The sequence below is a fragment of the Rhea pennata genome, chromosome 4 (assembly GCF_028389875.1).
Source record: "Rhea pennata isolate bPtePen1 chromosome 4, bPtePen1.pri, whole genome shotgun sequence".
Lineage (NCBI taxonomy): Eukaryota > Metazoa > Chordata > Aves > Rheiformes > Rheidae > Rhea > Rhea pennata.
Window position 1 is genome coordinate 76,876,700 of NC_084666.1, and position 20,246 is coordinate 76,896,945.

General features: G+C 41.2%; 3 protein-coding genes across 7 annotated transcripts in view; 1 reads left to right on the plus strand and 2 right to left on the minus strand.

Moving 5' to 3' along the window:
• Positions 1-9,468, minus strand: part of LOC134139673 (glycerol-3-phosphate acyltransferase 3-like) — a 28,451-nt gene extending 18,983 nt beyond the window's left edge. For all 4 annotated transcript variants that reach the window (XR_009958237.1, XM_062574361.1, XM_062574359.1 and 1 more), the window contains exon 1: positions 9,182-9,468. Coding sequence is in view for 3 of the 4 variants with exons in the window: in XM_062574361.1 (XP_062430345.1) it covers positions 9,182-9,401 (220 nt within the window). In the remaining variant the exon portion in view is untranslated. The remainder of the gene's footprint in view (positions 1-9,181) is intronic.
• ABRAXAS1 (abraxas 1, BRCA1 A complex subunit) lies at positions 9,365-18,873 on the plus strand. Of its 2 annotated transcripts, none has more exons than XM_062574363.1 (9): positions 9,365-9,486; positions 10,216-10,306; positions 11,658-11,694; positions 12,573-12,639; positions 14,207-14,400; positions 15,105-15,224; positions 16,027-16,111; positions 16,621-16,732; positions 16,898-18,873. In XM_062574363.1, exons 1-9 carry the CDS (start codon positions 9,400-9,402, stop codon positions 17,323-17,325), a joined length of 1,221 nt encoding a protein of 406 aa, XP_062430347.1. In that variant the 5' UTR covers positions 9,365-9,399; the 3' UTR covers positions 17,326-18,873. The 2 variants fall into 2 exon arrangements, with proteins under 2 accessions (XP_062430347.1, XP_062430348.1); XM_062574364.1 differs by having other exon boundaries at positions 9,397-9,486; positions 12,590-12,639.
• MRPS18C (mitochondrial ribosomal protein S18C) lies at positions 18,024-20,144 on the minus strand. The gene is made up of 6 exons (XM_062574365.1): positions 20,069-20,144; positions 19,915-19,976; positions 19,065-19,148; positions 18,604-18,661; positions 18,230-18,289; positions 18,024-18,146 (listed from the first exon to the last, which is right to left on the minus strand). The coding sequence occupies exons 1-6, from the start codon at positions 20,133-20,135 to the stop codon at positions 18,070-18,072; spliced, it is 408 nt and encodes a 135-aa protein (XP_062430349.1). The 5' UTR covers positions 20,136-20,144; the 3' UTR covers positions 18,024-18,069.
• Between the last annotated feature and the right edge of the window lie 102 nt (positions 20,145-20,246).

The following is a 20,246-nucleotide window of genomic DNA, read 5'->3' on the forward strand; positions in this document are numbered from 1 at the left end:
AAACATGTTTTCCCTCCATCTCCCTGTTTGTGTAGCCATTTAAAGCTGTGAGAAACAAATATAAAGTATTCTCAGATCAGAATGGCCTCATTTTCTGCTCATTTTGCTCAACTATATAAGAGACTAAATCAAATGCAAGACAATGGAGAATCCAGTCACGTGATTTCAATAGGTTTTTTTTTTTCCCTCTGGGCAAAATATCAGCTACTTGTTAAAGTACTTCCAGAGCATTGACATGCCTGAGATTTAGTCAGTGTTATACTGACATGTGAGTAAGTGTCTGCTATTACTTTTTTAAAATAGCTATCCAGCAAGGCATCATATTTCACTAGTCAGGCTAGCCACATGAACCAAACAGTCTTTGTGCCATTCCTAATCAGCGAGATCTCAGGCAACCAGAGAGCATCACAGCCAGAAACAAGTTGACACTTGGCCAGACTATCAATATCAAGTGACAAATTTTGAACAAAGGGTGCATATAAGCATACAAACCTGCTTAAAGCACACTGCATCTCAAGCAGTGGTTTCAGCAATATCCTCTTTCATCAGCCCCAGGACTTCAACAAGAAGTCCAGCAATTGGATGCATAAGCTCTGATCTAGCACTTCCCCGTACTAACTACCCTTCCAAAGAAGGAAGTGATCCACTGCCAATGCGACCTAATACTCCCTCCCTCCTTTTCCCCACCAGGATGTATCTTAGCTATTCTTGGAGCATAGTGAGAAGTACCTTGAATAATACCTGGCAGGAGATAATTGCAATGAATCAAAACATAAAAACAGAAAACGTTCTTTTTTGCCTTCAGGACAGTCAGAGAATAACTTTCAGCTGAAAAACAAAACAAAAAAAGAAAGCATATGGGGAACCATCCAGAAGTACAGCACATTATGTTGTGTTCTTTCCTTTGTTACCTGCTGCAAATTGGGTAACTATGCATATAAGGTTATCTCAGAATAATTTGATTACATATACATATTTTAATAAACTACTCCTCCATGTTGGGAGCACAAGATTATCCAGCTTGTAATCAGTTAAGAAAACAGTAGATGATAACAAAAACACTTAATACGCTTTTCAAACGAGAATTGCCTTCCAATAGTAAATGCCCACTCAGTGGGTCAAATTTCCTTTCAAATAGGGAAGAACATAAGAAGAAACTATAAAAGTTACTGTAATATGCCAGTTGCAACAGTAAAGCTGTCCAATGAGCTCCTCAGATTTATGTTCAATGTGAGAGAGCCTGATGAAATCAGTCGCATGTATAAGTGCCACAATCCTCTTGTTCAGGTTACCAGTAAGAATTTGATTAGCATACTTCTGGCTAATAAAAAATGATCATATAAAAAAAGCCAGCATTACTTACAGTCGCTTATAAGTCAACATTACCTATAGCCAGTCAATTCCCGTTGATAGGAATGTCAGAAAATACATGCCACCCTTAAAGTTTGCAATCCTGACTCAAGTACTACTGAGTCAGACAATGTACCAAACAGCTGTAGACAGTCTCTGCCCAAAACTTTTTAATCAGTATAGGGGTGGGGGGGAGGAGAACATACAAGAGACAACTATAAGATAGAACTGGGGAGGTAAGATGGACTAATATCACCAGTATCACCAATAATATCAGCAGAATCAGGATCTTAGCCATGACTTATTTATTCCCCTCTATAAAAAAGTTACACTTTTAGAAGATAGTATGGATTCCTCAAGTCTTATACAACAGAACTTGTGACTAACTGCTATGTCACTCAGATTTATAAACGAAAGAAGCAGATACACAGTTAGTATTCTTTCTTAGAATAGTATTCACTAGTACTATATAATTAAAATAGTGCAAATGAAACTGATAACATTTATGTACTTCTAAAACACATTTCCTTGTTACTTACAACCTCCCAGAAACTCATACATCCTTTTATTGATATTTGTTAGTAAGCATACTGTGAAGCAGTCTTACTAACTTGAACCACAAGCTCCATATCACGAAATCTCTATTTTAACAGAAGACCACCTCAAGTTAGTGCCAGATTACAGCCCATCACATAAGTAGAAATCATTGAATGCACCATTCAAAGGAGCTACACCATCAGTAAAAGCTATAAAAAACACATTCAAGACTCCCACAGTTCACAGAAGTCTTTCCGCTGACTTTTATGACACCTATATCAAAAACCCAGTTTAATAAACATGCCCTGTAGTAAACACACACCTTTTAATTCAATACTCAACTTACCTCTAACACTTTTATTACAATTTTCACATAGATATGAGTAATTCCCAGCGACACTCTAAACATCGAAGGCAAGAGAACTAGCACCAAAAACAGAATCAGACAGAGTGACAAAATCTTGCCTTCCACAAGACTGTAGCCCCCTCTATTTTTTTCCATGCTTCAAAATGCCAACCTGCTGCCTTTCTGACAGTATTTGTTCATCTGCAGTAAGAAGTCCAGCAAACTTCAATAGACAGAGGCAAACAGAAATTACACATTCTAGGAGCCAAAACTATTCCTAGGAGAGGGCTGCTGTCCTCTGATGCATGTCACCTCATACTCTTAGTGATAATATAACTTTTACTCTTGATCCCGCCCTACTGCCACCCACTTCCTTGCCATTGATAAGCATTTACTCATCAGATGTAATTCAGGGGAGAAGAAAAAAAATAGATAAGTAATAATACATGTCAGGTAATAAAATGCTGTCAGTAAGGAAAATTGTCAATGCATCAACTATTTTTCACAAGGTGTCTTACCAATAGCTTATAATACAGAGCAAAGTATGTACAGTTTCCAGACCTTTGAAAATGTTGCCTTTTAAAACTAATTTAACACGTGTAACACTTCTGCCACTGAAGTTTGATCAAATTAGTAATTTATTTGGTCAGATTTTCTACTACATGGTAATATGACAGTTTTGTTTGGGTAACTGATCAGAGGAACCAAACTGAAGCTTTATATGCAGTAAACCAAACTATTTTATTAATATCTGCGAGCTGGAGACAAAAATTGCAGCTGGTATGAATCAACAATCCAAGGAAATAAAACATGCTTCCTCCATTGCTCTGCAAATTAACCCAATTGTATTACAGTGTTAGACAAGGCAGGGCAGTAAGGTAAGTAGTCCCCTAACTTTGAATCTATTCAACTGCAGAAGTTCAATATGCTAAGTAGGCTTCTCTTTTTATCCTATGAAATTCCAATAGTTAAATTCAGTATTTTGGGGAAAGTCCAAGTTCAGCTCTTTAGAGCTACCCCTACTCTGTCCATTTCTACATACCAGAGAAGAAATAAAGCTAAGTAATGTCGTTCCTAGCAGCTCATAGCAGATAAACTAATTTTTGTGGAATGATGACTTCCAAAGTAGTGTCATGTGGGTCTGTGAAAGGCTCTTCCTCTGAGCGTACCTGCACATTTTTGTTTGGAGCAGGGGCAGTGCTTTTGAAACAAGTTTCACTATCATCCCCACGTACCACTCTCTGGTCTCTGTTGGGGAACAGTCCCGGCACATGCAAACTGGATTCTTTAGGCACAAAAGGAATGCAAAGATCAACCCTAGGGAGCGTATCAAAAAACACTCCACTCGCTAATGGAGGCGCAAGGATCAGAGTGGGCTGCATCACCCTAAGTTCTCCAGGGTGCGCCAAGCTCACATGCTATCATGACATGCTTCCTGTGCCTTGAGTCATACAGTTTTTGTACCTTCAGATTTGCGGTTGGATTCCAGCCCTCAAGTCTTTGCAACTCCACTGGATCTTCCTCCTCAGTCTAACTTTTGATCTGCCTCTTTCTTTCCTTCTTTACCTGTCCTACCTTCTTCCCCTTTGCTGATCTCTTTTTCAGACCTTTATCTCATCTACGAACCCTCACTGTCTTATCCTTTAATTAGCTCTGCCTTCCCACTGCCTATCTCCCAGTGGCCACCTCAAGCCCCTCAGTTTCCCAGATGACTAGTGCTGCCCATTGCCTACTATTTCCCCGTCCCACTAAAAGCTATAGGGTACGTTAGTCTTCTCTAGGAATAAAGTTTGATTGTTTAGATAGTTTTGCTTATCCATTTTTGTTTAGTTGTCATTCCTTATGTTCTCACTTTTGCCCTGTTCCTAAAGCACCTTGCCATCCTAATATATGTTCCCTGGCACGGTATAAGGAGAGAATTAGATCAAGAGACATTGGTGATCCAGCACAATGCAGTGCATCTCTGAATAGCTGCCTTCAGCATCAGCACAGGGAATTGGTTGGTAAATAGTCTAGGTGCTAAACACTTTGTGGGCGGGAGGGTGGAGGTAGTTTCTGGAACCTAATTTGAGGCAGGAAACACGGGCCAAATGAGGTATTGATAGTCCAGCAGGAAGTAACAGGAAGGTGTGGTAACTCTCTTAAAGGAATTTCTCAGCCAAAAGCCTAGGCACAGGAAAGAAGGGTCATTTCTTAAAAGAGCCAGAAGGACAGATTTCCCTTCCCTGTGGGAGGGAAGAAGAGGTTTTCTCTGCTGAATGAGAGGGAATTATTTTCTGTCCTGTGAGATATTATTTTATTACCTGCACTGCTTCTCTAGCCCTTATGGAGATACGTTCCCAAGCCAAGTACTGTAATTCTTCCTTGCCCCTTTCCAAAAAAAAGGAAGGCCAGCCAAGCCCTCCCTTGCTCACCCCTCCATCCTGATGGAGGGCGGGACTACAGCCATTTGTCAGCTATTATTATCCTTCGTAAGCCATTCAGTCCAAGACCTCTGACCTTTCCTGGGAACTGTTGCAACAACTATCACAAGCATATCCCCAAAAAAGCAAGAAAATTGGCAAAGATACACCTGGTGAAAAGTGCCATTAGGTTTGGGAGGTAACACAGTGGCGAGGAAGTAGCAGTTTATTGCTTTTCACTCAACACTTGCCACACACTGAAAGACAGCTACTCCACCCATCCCTCTCAGTTTGCTCCTGGACACATAGCACCGCTATGACCCACTGCAGTTAAAGTATTACCTTGAAACTCGCAGCCCGGCCTGGGGAACCCGGCCCTTTGCAGCACATGAAAGTTGTCCCATCACAGTCTAGGCAGGCAATCCAGTGACACAGGGGATGCCACATCTCCAAGAAAGTAGAAGGGCACCAATCATCACAAAAAATGCCATCCCACTGCTAAGAAAGTGCCAGTATCCTCTGAGTCCAAAGCTGAATTACAGGCAATTCAAGTATTGAGGCTTCTTGCTCCAGTATGATTCCTGGAATGGCTGTGAATCTGCCTCGGTAGACCTCCAAGGCCAGTAAGACAATCAGGTGGTAGCCATTGTAATGGTGTTCCAACAAAAAGCGGAAGAAGATGAAGAGGTGCTAGCAGCCTCTCTCCCAAGATAGTCAAAAGATCTAGCCCAAAGGCAGGCAGAAGGCAATACAAGATCCACATGGCCAGGTCCCTCACAATTTTTATTCTTCACTCCATCTGCTTTGTACCTCCTGAAATAATGAATCATTTTGATTTTCTTACACTGCTACTGCAATCCTTTATCTCACATGGTTGGGGGGGAGGGGGGGAGGGAACACACACACACCAAAATCTACCAAGCTGTGAATGGCACCAAAACCAAGTAGAGCCTCTATGTCTACATATTTACAGTATAGACTAAGAATTGTAATACAATGAAATAATAACCCCCAAAAAGCAGTTAAAAAAAAGGTGAGGGGAGGCTTGAGTACTGAAATCAGCCCAGCCAGGTCCAAGAGGTTCAGCCTCAGCTAACTTATTTGCCAAAAGAGGCTGGCAAGGTGTTTAAAACATCCTTCTGCTCATTCATACCTGTGATCAGGAACATGAAAACAATTGAGAAACACTGACCAAAGCCTGCTTCCAAAGTGCTTGAAATTGCTGGAGAAATAAAACTGCATTTTAATTAAGCCTCTGGCCTGTCTGAAAGTCATACACTTGCTTGGAACACAAAGGGGAAAAGAGGTGGTTCATCTCCAGGCAATTTATAACATAACTTCCTATGTTAAAGTCAGAAAGTTGATGTCGCCTATAACATTGCCATCACAATCATTGATTAATTTTATTACCTCAAAAAGAAACACTAACGGGTAGACTTTTATCAAATTCCCGTAAATTCACTCATGTATCCGCTATTATACGCTGATTAGCTACAATGTGTGATTGGGCTATATAAATACTCTCAGCACCATAATTACTTTAAATAGCTTTGCCATCCTCAAAATAAGCAGAGCCTCAACACATCATTCCTCTGCCCATCTTGCTGCTTGTTCCTCCTACCTATAGTCAGCCTGCTGCAATGGTCCATTTTGAAGCTGGAGAAAATGGAGGGAAGACAGTTCAAATAACTAATTTAAATAAGTTGATGAGGCCATATCTACAGTACTGTGTCCAATTCTGGACTCCCCAGCACAAGAGAGACATGGTACTACTGGAGAGAGTCCAGCATAGGGCTACGATGATGATGATGGGACTGGAGCATCTCTCCTACGAGGAAAGGCTGCGAGAGCTGGGCCTGTTCAGCCCAGAGAAGAAAAGACTGAGAGGGGATCTTAGGCACTTAGGCATAAGAACTGCTGAAAACACTTTTTTTTTTTTTGGGGGGGGGGGAGGGGGCATTAAACTTTTCCTACATGCAACAGAAGCTGGCCCCTTCAGTTTTTGCTAATATTTTCTTCATGTTACAGACTTACATCTTGCAAAGCCTTCACCTGACTGATATTCAAGGGTGATAGCATCTGCGACAGTTTTGTCTGGATTTTTAAGGAAACTGAGGCTCATGCCTCACCTGTGAAATCCTCCAAACTGTCAGGATAATCTTAAAGATCACTTATTGTATGGTAAGAGGTTTAATTTTGGAAACTTACCAAAAGTTTGCATATTCATTTATAGTAACCAAACCGTCTTCATGTACTAAAGCGCACATACCCACTGCCCTCAGTGCCTGTACTCTAACGAATATACGTCCACTGTTCTTTAGGTCTGATTGGATCCCATCTATGCCAGAAAACAGATCCGTTTTCACATCTGACTGCAGAAAAACCGTGCTGGTTTATGATTCATCCCTGACTATTAACATCTGAATTACGACAACATTAGAGAAGTACGTTTCAGCGTTGTATCATTCATTAAGATGATTTTAACGCATTTAGCTCTGACTACGCAAGCATTGCTTCCACACAAGATAAATTCAGCAATCACGAAAGCTTATTTATCATATCCTGTAGATTACAGCAGGATTATATCTTAGCATCACAAAAGCAGAGAGTCTACTGCCTGTTTTGACTACATTTGTTTGCCTCATCAATATAAGGATACCTGTAAGATGCATAGGCAGTATACAATTGTCAATATATTTTGTATATCGTCCACACATCAAAGTTGAACGTATTATAATAATTTGTCAACATCTGACATCTCTTGTATTGATTTAATGTACACAACTTCATTGCCCTGGCTTAAAAGTCACCGCAAGAATGATACATCAAACTTTTCAAGCCATTTCTGAAAGATGCCAGCATTAGCGTTCATTTTTACTCTCTTCTCCATAAACAGTAATCTAAGCCACTCATACCATCTTATCCTTGTTGCCTCCACCAAAGCAATGTGGTCTTTGGTTGTATTATATTAATTGCTCATTCATTTAGCGGGGTGTGGCCTCTGTTGCAAGAAATGCCTAACAGCTGTTTCCCATTCACCTTCTCAATCATTTTGTATTATCTGCAGACTTTGCCACCTCTAGATCATTTATAAGTTGAGAAACAGAAGTCTTTGCTAGAACTTCTCTACACTGTAAGTACAGATAAGAATAGCAGCAATTTTACTCTCTTAAGTATTGGTACTACTTGCATATATTTCAAGTGCTACTTAACAAAACTCATTTAAATCTGAACATGCTTGAGGTAACCATTTTTCCCCTCAATTTGTTGACAGGTTTTAAGGGACTAAGAAATTACACCAAAAACATTAATTACACGTGCTAATTAAAGATACAAGTGTGACAGCTCAATTTACAGAAACACTCCTTTAAAGAATACATAGGAGTGTATATCCTATTTCAAGAAATGAAGCATATGTCTAAAGCAAAGAATATGCTTACATAAAGTCTTAGTAAGGGACGAATTTAAACACTTGCTTTCCCAAATTTGGGGGAGCTAGAGGAGCAAAATGGCAGCTTTTAGACTGGGTCTCTGATCATGCTAAAAAAAAACTCCCAGAACTCAGGCCACGGCCTGAGATGGAGTGCTGTGTTTTATTGCAACCAGACTGTTGTTTAAAATTATCATTTCATTATTTCTTTATCACAGTTTATGAGGTCCTTAACTCAGAATATTCTCAACAGAACCTGAGAGAGTATAGTGCATTTCCAGACATACTCACACAGCAAATATGTGTAAATAAGTGATAAACCCCAAAGCTATATGTCACATTTCCAAAGGTACAACCTTTTCACAAACACCAGTTCAGCTAATCCTGTGCCTTTACCCATTTTAAGGTTAAACGACAGAGTCCTCCCACTCTTAGAACATGACTGCTCCACTCACAGTCCAGGCTAGATGATGCGCATCAAACAGCTTTGTTTAAATGCTGTTTTGATGCTTTACCGCAAATCTTAATCCAAATTAACGAGGCCCACTGAGAAGCACAGACCATGACTTTCAGCATGGAGTTAAGCTGGTCCTGATGCCTGTGGGCCGCTGACTGTGTTGGTATCTACTGCTGACAGCATGGGTGGGGACACCTTGCTTTCTGGAACAACTCCAGGACCTGCAGTCCCTCACTCCAGAAGCTGTCTGTGAAACACATGGGAGCTGAACAGCCTTTCTAAAGCCAAGTATTGTTTCACTTTAACGAGGAAAACAAAAGAGAAATTTGGACTGAAAAAATATATAATCTATGAAGCAGAACTGAAAAAAATAGTGGTTGCGATAGTAAAAAAAATAATAATAAAATAAATAATAGCGGTAGCAGTAAGTAAACAAGAGATGTGGCTTTCTAAGCAACAGAGGCTACGCAGATTATTCCTCCACCTCTTTTTTGTTACAATGACCTGTGAGTTAACACTACCTACGTTACTTAAAACTACAGTTTTACCAGCAATCAGTTTTTTTTGCAGTGAACACCGCAGGTTACGAAGAGGAAATAAGCAGACCGAGAGAGAACTCGGACGAGGGAGGATTGAAGGAGGCGAATATCAAAACTCACATGAGGCGCGAAACGCCAGGCGCCGCTGCGAGCGGCCATCCCGCCGCTGCTTTTCCCTTTTGCTTCGCGCCCGCTCACCGGAGCGGACGGGACGGCACGGCACGGGAGCGGGCGGCGCTGCCTGGCGGAGCCCTGCCCTGCCCTGCCGCCGGCGGCCACTTGGGGCTCCCTGCCGCCGCGGGGCGGCGCGGCGCGGCGCGGCCCGCCATTGTAGGGGCATGGAGGGCGAGAGCACGTCGGCCCTGCTCTCGGGCTTTGTCTTCGGCGCCCTCGCCTTCCAGCACCTCAGCACCGACTCGGACACGGTGCGTGCCGCGGCGGGCGGGCGGGAGTATGGGCGAAGGGGGGGGGGGGGGCGCGCCCTGCGCGGGGCGGGGCCACGCGCCCGGCCGTTGGTCGTTAGCGATCGACCGTTGGCGGGTGACCGTTGGCCGCGCGCGCCCGCGGCGGGGGGGGGGGAAGCCGCTCGCGCAGCAGCGTCGCTGCTGCTGCCGCCGCCATGGCGGGTCGCGGCGGCGCTGGGCCTGCAGCGGCGGCTGGCTGCGGCAGCCCGCTCGCAGGGGCGAGGGGAGGGCGGGCCTGCCGCCGCCGCTTGCGGTCCTGAGTAAGGTCGGAAAAATGGTTGCTTTTAAAACTACTAGAAACCAGTGGCGGAACGTATGGTGCAGGACGGGTGGTGTTGTTTCCACAGAGGCTTGTCAGGCGTTTTGGATTCAGCCTTGGAAACGGACATTAAAAGAAAAGCCCCGAACTGTTCAACTCTGAGTAAAAACAGAGAGGAAGGAGGGAAAACATCTGAGAAGGGATCTCAGCTCCTTCTAAATACTTGCCTGTATTTAAAACAGAATGAGAACCTACTCTGTTTAAAAACAGTTGACTCTGAGTCGTGTGTGTGTGTGTGTGTGTGTTTGTTTTCCCATCCTCTCCCCCAAGGACAGAATTTACACTGTTATTAGCCATCAAGAAACTATTGTTAAATAATAACATAAAATCATAAATGATTTTAACTTTTCTTCTCCCCTCCCCCAATAAAGGAAGGTTTCCTTCTTGGAGATGTGAAAGGCGAAGCCAAGAACAGCATTACTGACTCGCAAATGGACGATGTTGAAGTTGTTTATACAATTGGTTAGTCCAATTTTCTAATACTGCACTTGGTTTCAGAAATATATATATATATACACACATATGCTTTTAGTTCTGCATGAGGGCAGCAAAAACCTTTCTGAAAGTGTGATCCTAGATTTTGAGGTCCACCATGGTGTGGAAAAACAAATGCAGAAATAATTTTATAACAGTCTAACAGCTAGAAAAAAAAATAATTTTAATTAAGAAATATCTAATAATTTAGTGAAAGTACAAGTTCTTAGTCCCCTGAATGGCTCTTCCAGACATCTTTTACATTAAAGGTGCCTTAGACTACCCTTTTGTCTTAGCCAGGTCACTTGAACCTTCCTGGACTATGTTTGCCCTGGATAAGCCCAGCATATTTCAGCAATGAGAGTTTTAACACATTTGTTACACAATTCAGCCCTTTTAAATCATGTATGTCACTGCCCAAAATTACTTATATAATTTATTTTTGAGCAGATGCTGGAGGTATTTTGCCTTATGCTTTACACAGGATTGGAGTGGAATATACTCCAATTACACTATCCCTAAAAAAGAAGCATTTGCGTGTACATACATGCCTACACACACGCTGATTCCTTTAAAATACAGTCATACAAGAAGAACAGGATGACAGAACATATGCCTTGTTTCTTGACCTTTCTGAAAAGATAGAGAAAATTTGCCCCTCAGTTTCCAGTTTCATTCCAAAACACAATTAAGGAATAACCTCTCATTGACAATCTGATCAAGAAATTCGGGGACTTTTCTTGTGAAGTTGAACAAGTTGTGCAGTCTCACTATCACATACTGATCAGCAGAGTTAGTTGCTCCATAGTTGTTTTTAATTCATTTCTGAAAATGAAAGTAGTTGAGAATTAGGGCAAAGAAAAGGATCTTGAATGCTGTTAGATCAGCTACCATTTTCATCTCTTATTCTCGATCCTTTAACTTTGAGGGCTTCTGTTCTCCAGCCTCCCCTTTCCTGATAACAACATCCATGCTTTGCTGAAGAATGCGAAGCACTTTTCATGTTTCATATTACTACTCTTGTACTTGACAGAAGGGAGGGAAAAACAGTGCCAAATTCATTTTTTCATTTAAACTAGAGAAAAAAAAAATCCCCCCAAAACCAACCATAGTTTACATAGGTAGTTTCTCTTTACTTCTGAACGAAAATTACTACCAACTTTTAAAAAGAATTATTTCTTAACCTTATTTAAGTAGATGCCAATACATTCCATTTTAAGAAACAACATTATATGGAATTCTTCCCTGGCCCTTTCAGAATTAAGTTGTAATGACAGTCCACAGGAGAATGTATATCTTGAGCAGATGAACCTACAGTAATACTAGTTTCTCTTTTCAGATATACAGAAGCATATTCCATGCTACCAGCTGTTCAGGTGAGGATCTTAAGTAAACAGATGTGAAAAATTTGGTGCTAACCCTCATTTTAGCTCTTAAGAATTAAATTCCTATTGTATTATTGAGAAAATCTTGAAGCTGGAACAATGGATGCTACATCAAGCCCTTGAAATTACAAGTGCAAAGTGTCTAATCATGTACCTCTTTTGGTGTTACATGCCTTTTTATACATGTTCACCTATGCATGTAAAAATAGACGCAACATACCACACTTTATATTGAGCTACAAAACTATGAACTTCAGAACTTAATGTCCACCTGCTAAAAATAAAAAATAAAAAGCGTACCTCCTGACTTCTCACCGTTGCCCCTCCCCCCCAAAATAAAGGTAGTATCAGCCTGAGGCTTTAAGATAGGCCAGGAGAAGGAACAGTTTTTAATCCTGTGTTAAGAGTGTTAAGAAAAGGTTCAAGGAGTAATACCAAGTCACATCAGAAATAAATGCAGCTGTACAGGCTTATACCATAAGAAGAGAATTACAACTTGGTTTCCACTTAAAAATCTTCCAGGAAATTAATAAATTCACTGTCTTAGGAATGTGTTTCATATCAAACTGAAGACATCTTACTATGTTGTAGTTTTGACTACAGTTTAAGTAGATTTTAACTTTGTTTGTGTTCCAGTAGCATTGATGGTAAAACAGCACATAGGCTGTGTAAGACCACCTACATAATTATTTCAGCAAACAGTCAATAATGATATTAACTGCACTGTCCCACCACAGAGGCGGTGTCAGCACATCTTTAATAGCTTTTTTCCCTTTGGTAAGCTTAAAATAGGATAATTACCAGACCATTTGGGGATAATTTGTTAGAGTAACTTTTTTTCCACTCTTACTGTTCTAATTTTCTTGTAGCTTTTATAATTCTGCAGGAGAAGTGAATGAACCTGCCCTGAAGAAAATACTGTCAGGCTGCAAAAAGGTATTTTATTTTCAAACCTAACCCATACCAAGAGGCTGGCTCAGGTTTTTGGTGGCAATTTGGTATCTCTTGTGTCTCGCCTATTGTATATAATCCTTCAAATTGCTGGTCAAGAAGGCACTTACTTCCTTTTCCCTGAAGAACAGTATTCATGTAGGGTAATTGTGGACAAAGATATGCCTAGCACACATTGCAACTTTATTTTTCCTATTGGTTTTTCAAGCAATTGAAATGCCTCAAAGCTCTAATGATTTTTAAATGAGCATCACTTGATGTAAACTTTAAACTGAGGGGTTATGCTTCAGCTTAGTCAAATGACCATGCAACACCTGAAACATACCATCTTCTCTGCAGAAGCATTTTTCAAAACAAGGAAAGCAGAAGCTAGAAAAGGATAAATAGATAAGTAGTGGAACCAAGTTTGCAGACTTCCATGTTGACCACAAGCTTCAAAAAGAGGCCAGTTCAAACTTTTGATAGAGAAAAGTTGCCTTAGTAGAATTACTGGGTTATTAGATGTTTTCACCGAATGGCTCAGGTTGGAGGGATGTCTGGACATCATCAATCCAAGCCCCCTGCTGAAGCAGGGGCAGCTAGAGCACATTGGACAGGATCATACCCAGATGGGTTTTGCCTATCTCCAGAGAAGGGGACTCCTCAACTTACCTGGGCAAGCTGTTCCAGTGCTCTGTCACCCTCACACTAAGGATGTTCTTACTCATTCAGCTGGAGCTTCCTGTGTTTCAGTTCATGCCCATTACCTCTTGTCCTGTTGCTGGGCACCACTGAAAAAGAATATGGCCCCATCCTCTTGACACTGTCTCTTGGCAGATATTTGCAGACATGGATAAGATCCTTCTGTCCTCCAGGCTGAACAGATCCAGCTCTCACAGCCTTTCCTCGTAGGAACGATGCTTCAGTCCCCTACACCTAGCCTTTATAGCCCTACACTGGACTCAACTCCAGTAGTTCCATGTCTGTCTTGTACTGGGGAGCCCACAAATGGACACACAACTCCAGAAGAGGCCTCCCCAGGGCCTCTCAGAGCAGCAGGGTCACCTCCCTCAGCCCGCTGGCCACGCTCCTCCCAGGGCCCCCATGCCACTGTTGGCCTTCTCGCACACGGGGCGCCTCGCTGTCCAGCAGCGCTCCCAGGCCCCTCTCGGCACAGCCGCTTTGCAGCAGGGCAGCCCCCGGCCCGTGCTGCACAAGCTTGTTCCTCCCAGGGCGCAGGGCCCTGCGCTTGCCTTTGCTGAGCTTCAGGAGGTTCCTCTCCGCCCAGCTCTCCAGCCTGTCCAGGTCTCTCAGAACAGCAGCACAGCCCTCAGGTGTATCAGCCACTCCTCCCAGTTTGGTATTATCAGTAAACTTGCTGAGGAGGCACTCTGTCCCTTCATCCAGGTCATCCAAGTTTTAGGGGTTTAAAGTTAGGTATCAGCTTGAACACATACCTATCACTAAGCAATTCAAATTCAGGACTTGGTACCATATTGTACAGTTTTTCTTCAATATAGCACATATGACAAAATGGTTTAACAGTAGCTTACCAATTTTCTTTTGCCTGCAGAGCATAATAGGATGGTACAAATTCAGACGCAATACAGATCAGACAATGACATTTCGAGAAAGACTTCTTCACAAGAATTTACAGTCACACTTGTCAAATCCAAGCCTTGTATTCCTTCTACTAACTTCCAGCGTGATGACAGAAAGTTGTTCTACTTACAGACTGGAACATGCTTTACACCGACCACAAGAAGGGTAATTTATTTTTTTCTATAGTTTAAATGGTACTGTTGCACAGCATAAACTATGACTTGGAAGAATTAATTTTTCTTACTAGTTAAGATTGAATTACTGTTAGTGCTGGTTTAGTTTACTCTTGAAACTATTAAACACTACAGAAAGTTATTCCTTATGCAGATGGAGCCCTTCTTATAGGCAGGGTTGAAACCTCTCCTACTTTTTTGGGGGGGGGGGGGAGGGGGGAGGAAGGAGGGGGGGGGACAAAGGCCCTTCAGGGCCTTTATAACCACCTGCAGCACCAGCATAAGCAGGCATAAACTGTCACTTTATACATACATGATTAAGATCAGTTACTGTGGAAGTCTTATTCATAACAGCTAAGGTGTGTGTGTAGTATTCAGGTTTATAGAATATAAAATGTTAAAAGTCAGGGGCAACTTTCAGTTGATTTGATAGAGGTATTGAGACAGGCTGATAAGAGGGAGTTAACAAGGAAGTATTGTATCCAGAAGCAGGGGAAAGTCCCACAGAGGCATGTCTGAAATTCATAGGCTTTTTTGAAGTTTGCTTAGCCATACATCAGTTACTCAAGTTATATACTCTTAAGTTTAGCAGGAATTACACTGAGAATCTGGGACACCTAATGACAGGGCAACTTTTTCACTGCTGTTGAGAACTTTTGAATGTTACTGTAGTAAGTTACTGTATTTCTGTTTAAGTCTTTTTCAGAAAGTTCCTCTAGTGGTTACTAACTTGGGTATGGCAGAACAGCAGGGCTACAGAACAGTGTCTGGTTCCTGTATATCTGCTGGCTTTGTGAGAGCAGTAAGACAACACAGGTACAATATATACCCTCTCTGCTGACAGCCTGTAGCTTTCACAAGTTATGGGAAAACTAGTTTATTACCATTTTCAGTGTGAAATAGTAGAATGTAAGCTAAGTGATGTTCTACCTGAATTACTTTGATGCAGCCCACTATACATACAGAAGCATCATAACCATATGGCTTAAATACAACAGTTCTGTAGAAGTAACTAAACTATCATAAATGTAAATCAGTTTCCCCCCCACATGCAAAAACCTTGTTTGATAGCCAGCTTAAGTCTCCAAACACAAAGTTGAACTACTTTAGCAAATGCTAACATACATACCCTGCTCACTTTTTTGGCCTAGTTTCTTCAATTATTTGACTTTAGCTAGGTACTTGGAAAGTAATTTATTCATCATAACTTTCACTGATAACAGGAGTCTGAACATAGGCATCTAGGGCTGATCAGGCTTTGCAAACTACAGTATCATCTATTCACGGGGATACCAATGCATCAGAGTTCCATGCTCAGCCAACTGAATCCCATCCAAACACTCAATTTAAGAGCAGCACATACAAGATTTCTTACCAGAAATTAAAGGTTTCCCTTTCACTTCTATTGGTGGGCCAGTAAAGTCACTTTCCCTTCTAATGAGTTTTCCACATCACTGCTGCAAGATGATCTTTAGGTATAGCTTAGTTAAGGATAGCTAAGGATAGCTAATCTTAGAAGAGTCAAGAAACTTGAAATGCTACTTTGTGCATTATAGGTTTACTAATTAAGCACTGGGATCATTAATTTTCAATTATACAATTGATTCTTTGTCTAAAGGTCAAATTTCTTTTGTGAAGATGGATCTTTACAAGAGGTTCATAAGATAAATGAAATGTATGCCACCTTGCAGGAAGAACTAAAGGTAAGTCAGGCTTACCTGCTTGTACAGATATTCTTCCACCAGTATTAGTAAACAGACATCAAGCAAAGGCTGAATCATCCTGCACTAAATTAGGCATAAGCCTAGTGTTGTCACTGAACCATTCAAGGACGTGAATTTAGAGTACAACTACAAACAGTAAACAGGTTCTCAAAGAGGAAGCTGAAACACTGTGGAAGACATACCTTTCCATCTGGGCAAATATTAACTGTATTAGCAGAACTGAAAAGAATATCTAGGGACTACTGTCTGTAGTTCATTCTAGTTCTGAGAGGAGAATAAAAAAAGTCAAGATGTCTAATACCTCACTCAAGGCAAGATTAAAGTTCCTAATCTCATAAAAAAACAGTCCAAACTCATTAGTGCAGCTGTTTAAATACTTTTAAAATTAGAAGCTGGAAACAAAGCATCTTTAAAGGAGTCTGCTATTAAGTTAAATTCAGAAGTTCTGTGAAAACAGCTGATTTGTTAAACCAGACTTGTCCTTGCAGAACATAAGCTCTACTGTAGAGGTCAGTGAACGATCTGTAGAAAAGCTCTTGGCAGAAGTGAGCCAGTTAAAAGAAGAAATAAAGAGAAAGAAGCAACACAAAGATTCTATGGGTAAGTTAATAAATTCAATGCTGGTCTCAGTAAAACTTGCAGTTAACTTCACTGACAAAAAAGAGCAAGGCTCTTTGAAAAGCCCTGCCAGAGCTTCTGAGGCAACCAAAACAGTACTGGTAAAAACATGCAAGCAGAACTGAAACTCTGACCTTTGTTTTTCAGGAGAGGACAAAAATCAGCCAGGAGAGCCAAAGGAGAATTTTTTCCTATGTCAGGCTTTGCAAACATTTTTTCCCAATTCTGGACTCCAGACATGCATTGTTTCCTTAAAAGGTAGGCAGATATTTAAGAACTGCTGTAACACCAACCATAATATTAACATTGTAGACAAACTGACTCTTATGGTAGAGGAAAGAGACTTCACTGAAGCTGAAACAAGACAATTAACCAAGCGTAAGTTGAGAGGGACCACAGCAGGACCAAAATCATTGAAGAAATCAAGATCACTGCAGCTTCACCAAAAATTACTTCAAGACCAAGAGGACAGTGACCAGGAAAGGAAGCTTACACTAAGTAGTACTGAAACAGATGAGGAGGTGTTGGAAAAACTGAAGGATACAACTGAGTATCCACACTCTCCCACTTTCTGATCACTTAGCTCAGTGATTTGTCCAGCTCACTAAAACTGCACCAAGAACTACTGCTAGGTTGTTAGAATTGTCTCTTACCGATTTTACTACTGCAGGGATAAAAATGACTTTCCGAATTTCTGAAGGATATACTTACTTTGAAATGCATAAATCTGAGTTGGCATATGCAGACCAGAGTCCGAATCACATTTCCTCATTTTGCCTTCCAGAGTTAAGTTTATTCTCTTCTCTCTCAGGGTTTAAATACTACACTAGTATCACTGCTTACTCCCTACATGCCACATACTGTCTCAGTAATACAACTTCAAGCTACTGCTGAAAAACCAATAGCATGCCTTGGATAAACCTTTTCTCAACAGAAGGTGTTAAAGAAAGAGTATTAAGTCAACCCAGTTAACATAATAGAAACAGTTGTTGACATATCAGCTTACATACTTCTATCTATTCTTAGCGATCCAGTACTGCATCAGCTTCCCACCTGCTTCCAATCCAGATAGGGAAAACCAGCAGTTTCACTTTGAACCTTAGAAAAAGTCACCTAACAGGACAAGTGGTCCATACAGTTCAGGATTTTGCTATGACATTTAGCCTTCATAGTTCTTTCAATTAGAGACTTAACTCTCCATAAAGAGATTAACATCTCTCCTTCAACCAGTCATGTTTTATGCCAGCCAACTGCATTTTTAGTAAAAGCTCTATTAACAGCAATAAAAAGTTTTATTGTTTATTTCTTCACAGTACATATTACTCTGGATACTTGACATTACAAATCTTGGGATCCATAAGAAATGCTGGGTTCTTAAACATAACTGGCATAAATCCTGTAAAAAAAAAATAAGATTTAGGGTTTATTAATAAAATATACGCTTGACTTTAGGAAGAGTCCAGTTATAATCATACTTACCAAATACATGAGCTCTTTTAATAGCTTTTGCAATCTCTTTCTGTTTCTTGTTACACAAACCTGCATAGATAAAACATTTTTAGCCTCTACCTGCACAATAATCAAATAGTTTTAGAGAAAATACTGCTATTCCTTCTAGCTTTTTTAAAATCTTCCTAGAAAACACAACTGCTTATACAAGCTGTTAAGCTATAGAAAAAGATGATTATCAAATATTTTCTTTCCAGGATTATGAAAGTTACCAAGAGCAGTATTTTCCAAAGAATATATCCAGCCATTGCTCCACTTTCAGAAACATAGCCAAAACAAAATTACTTGACACATAACAGTCTTAACAGTGACTGAACACTGAATCAGTTAAATATTATACTTACCCGTTATGTGCCTGCCATAAACACGACCAGTATGTGGAGAAACAAACTGAGAGAGAAGCTATTAAAAAATAAGATCAGTATCACTTCCTTAAAAACTTTAAGCTTTTTTCAAAACCTGTTTTCACTGTAGTACTATTCTATTTTTCCTTTATGAATCTGTTCTTACAGTACCTTAGGTCATCTTTTTTCAAAGGAGAAAAGTTATTTATGCTAGAATTAAATACTGAATAAATGCTAGTTACAACAAACATATAGGGCTACTGGGTTGAACAGGTTGTGTTTGTATTTTTTGATTTATTTGGTTACACTTAACCATGCATTGTCACTGTTAGAGTTTTAGATCCCCTTGCACCTAGCCTTAAATTCTTCAGCTTTCCTTGGACTTTTTACCCTCCAGTTCAATACATTAAACCTAAGAATCACCTTGATTATTTAAGCACAGATACTCTGAAGAAACTCACCTGCACATTCTTGTAGTCTACATTAATTCCACATAAGACACATTTTTTTGGAGGCTCTTTGTAGGGATTCTCCATTTGTATTGGCTGAAATTAGAGAACTGTTAACATCTCAATTTTGCAAGAACAGTGTTTTCTATTGTTTTCTTCCGTGTCTTCAAAAATTAAAAGTATTCCCTTAAGCCAAGACAGGTAGTAACAGTGGATATAGAGTGTATTAGAGAAGTTTTAAAGATTCAGTACAATGGCAGAAAGTCTGCTTATGTATGGTCCCCAGGCATGCTGATATCCAGTGTACTGAGAGAAAATTGGTTTTTTTTTGGTACAGTGCAACCCTCTGTATCCCACAAGAAGTAACAACTCACACAGGACTCAGAGCAGTTCAAAACAAACCTAAAAAGCCCCTAAACCCACCAGCAGCATTCACCCACTGCAACAATGAAGAACATCCAGTTTAAACTCTCAAAATGGCAACAAGGATATAAAGAAACCTGCACTGATCAGTGGCTGTTATCTGTGTATTTGGGAGAGCTTTTTTCTCACTTAGAAAGTCCTCATTCAGTAACTTTTTTTTTTTTTCTAAAAATACTTTCAGAAGTTTCCAGAGGCCTAGTAAACTCCCCTCTGAACACACCTGGCACCAAGTAAAGCAGAAAGTTACCTCTTACCATGATAAAGAAAAGAAGCTCCAACAGACACTGTATTATTTCATTATAGTATTGCTCTGTCCTATATGATTGAGATGCTTAAAAAAATTTAGGGGAAAAAAAGGGTTCTGCAGGTTTCTCCCACAGCCGCCCTGCAAGCCGGGAGCACGGCGAGCTGCGAGACGTCGCCCCAGCGCCGACCCTACCTGATCCCGCAGGGCCGGCGCCTCCTCCCGCCACGAGCCGCAGCTCCTTCCGCACAGCAGCACTGCAACGCAACGCAACACAGTCACCGCCAGCCGCACGCGAGTCCCTCCCGGCCCCACGGCGCCAGCCCAGACAGCGGCGAGGGAAACGGACCGGCAGGGAGCCGCCGCCGCGGCGCGCACCGCTCCGCTGTCCTCACAGCTAACACGAGCGCCGCCATCGCCTCCCCACAGCGGCGCGCGCAATAACCGTCACTTCCGGCAAGGCACCCTACTGACGTCTTCGCGCTGCCCCGCGCTGCGCGAGAAATAGGCGCCACCAGCCAATGGGC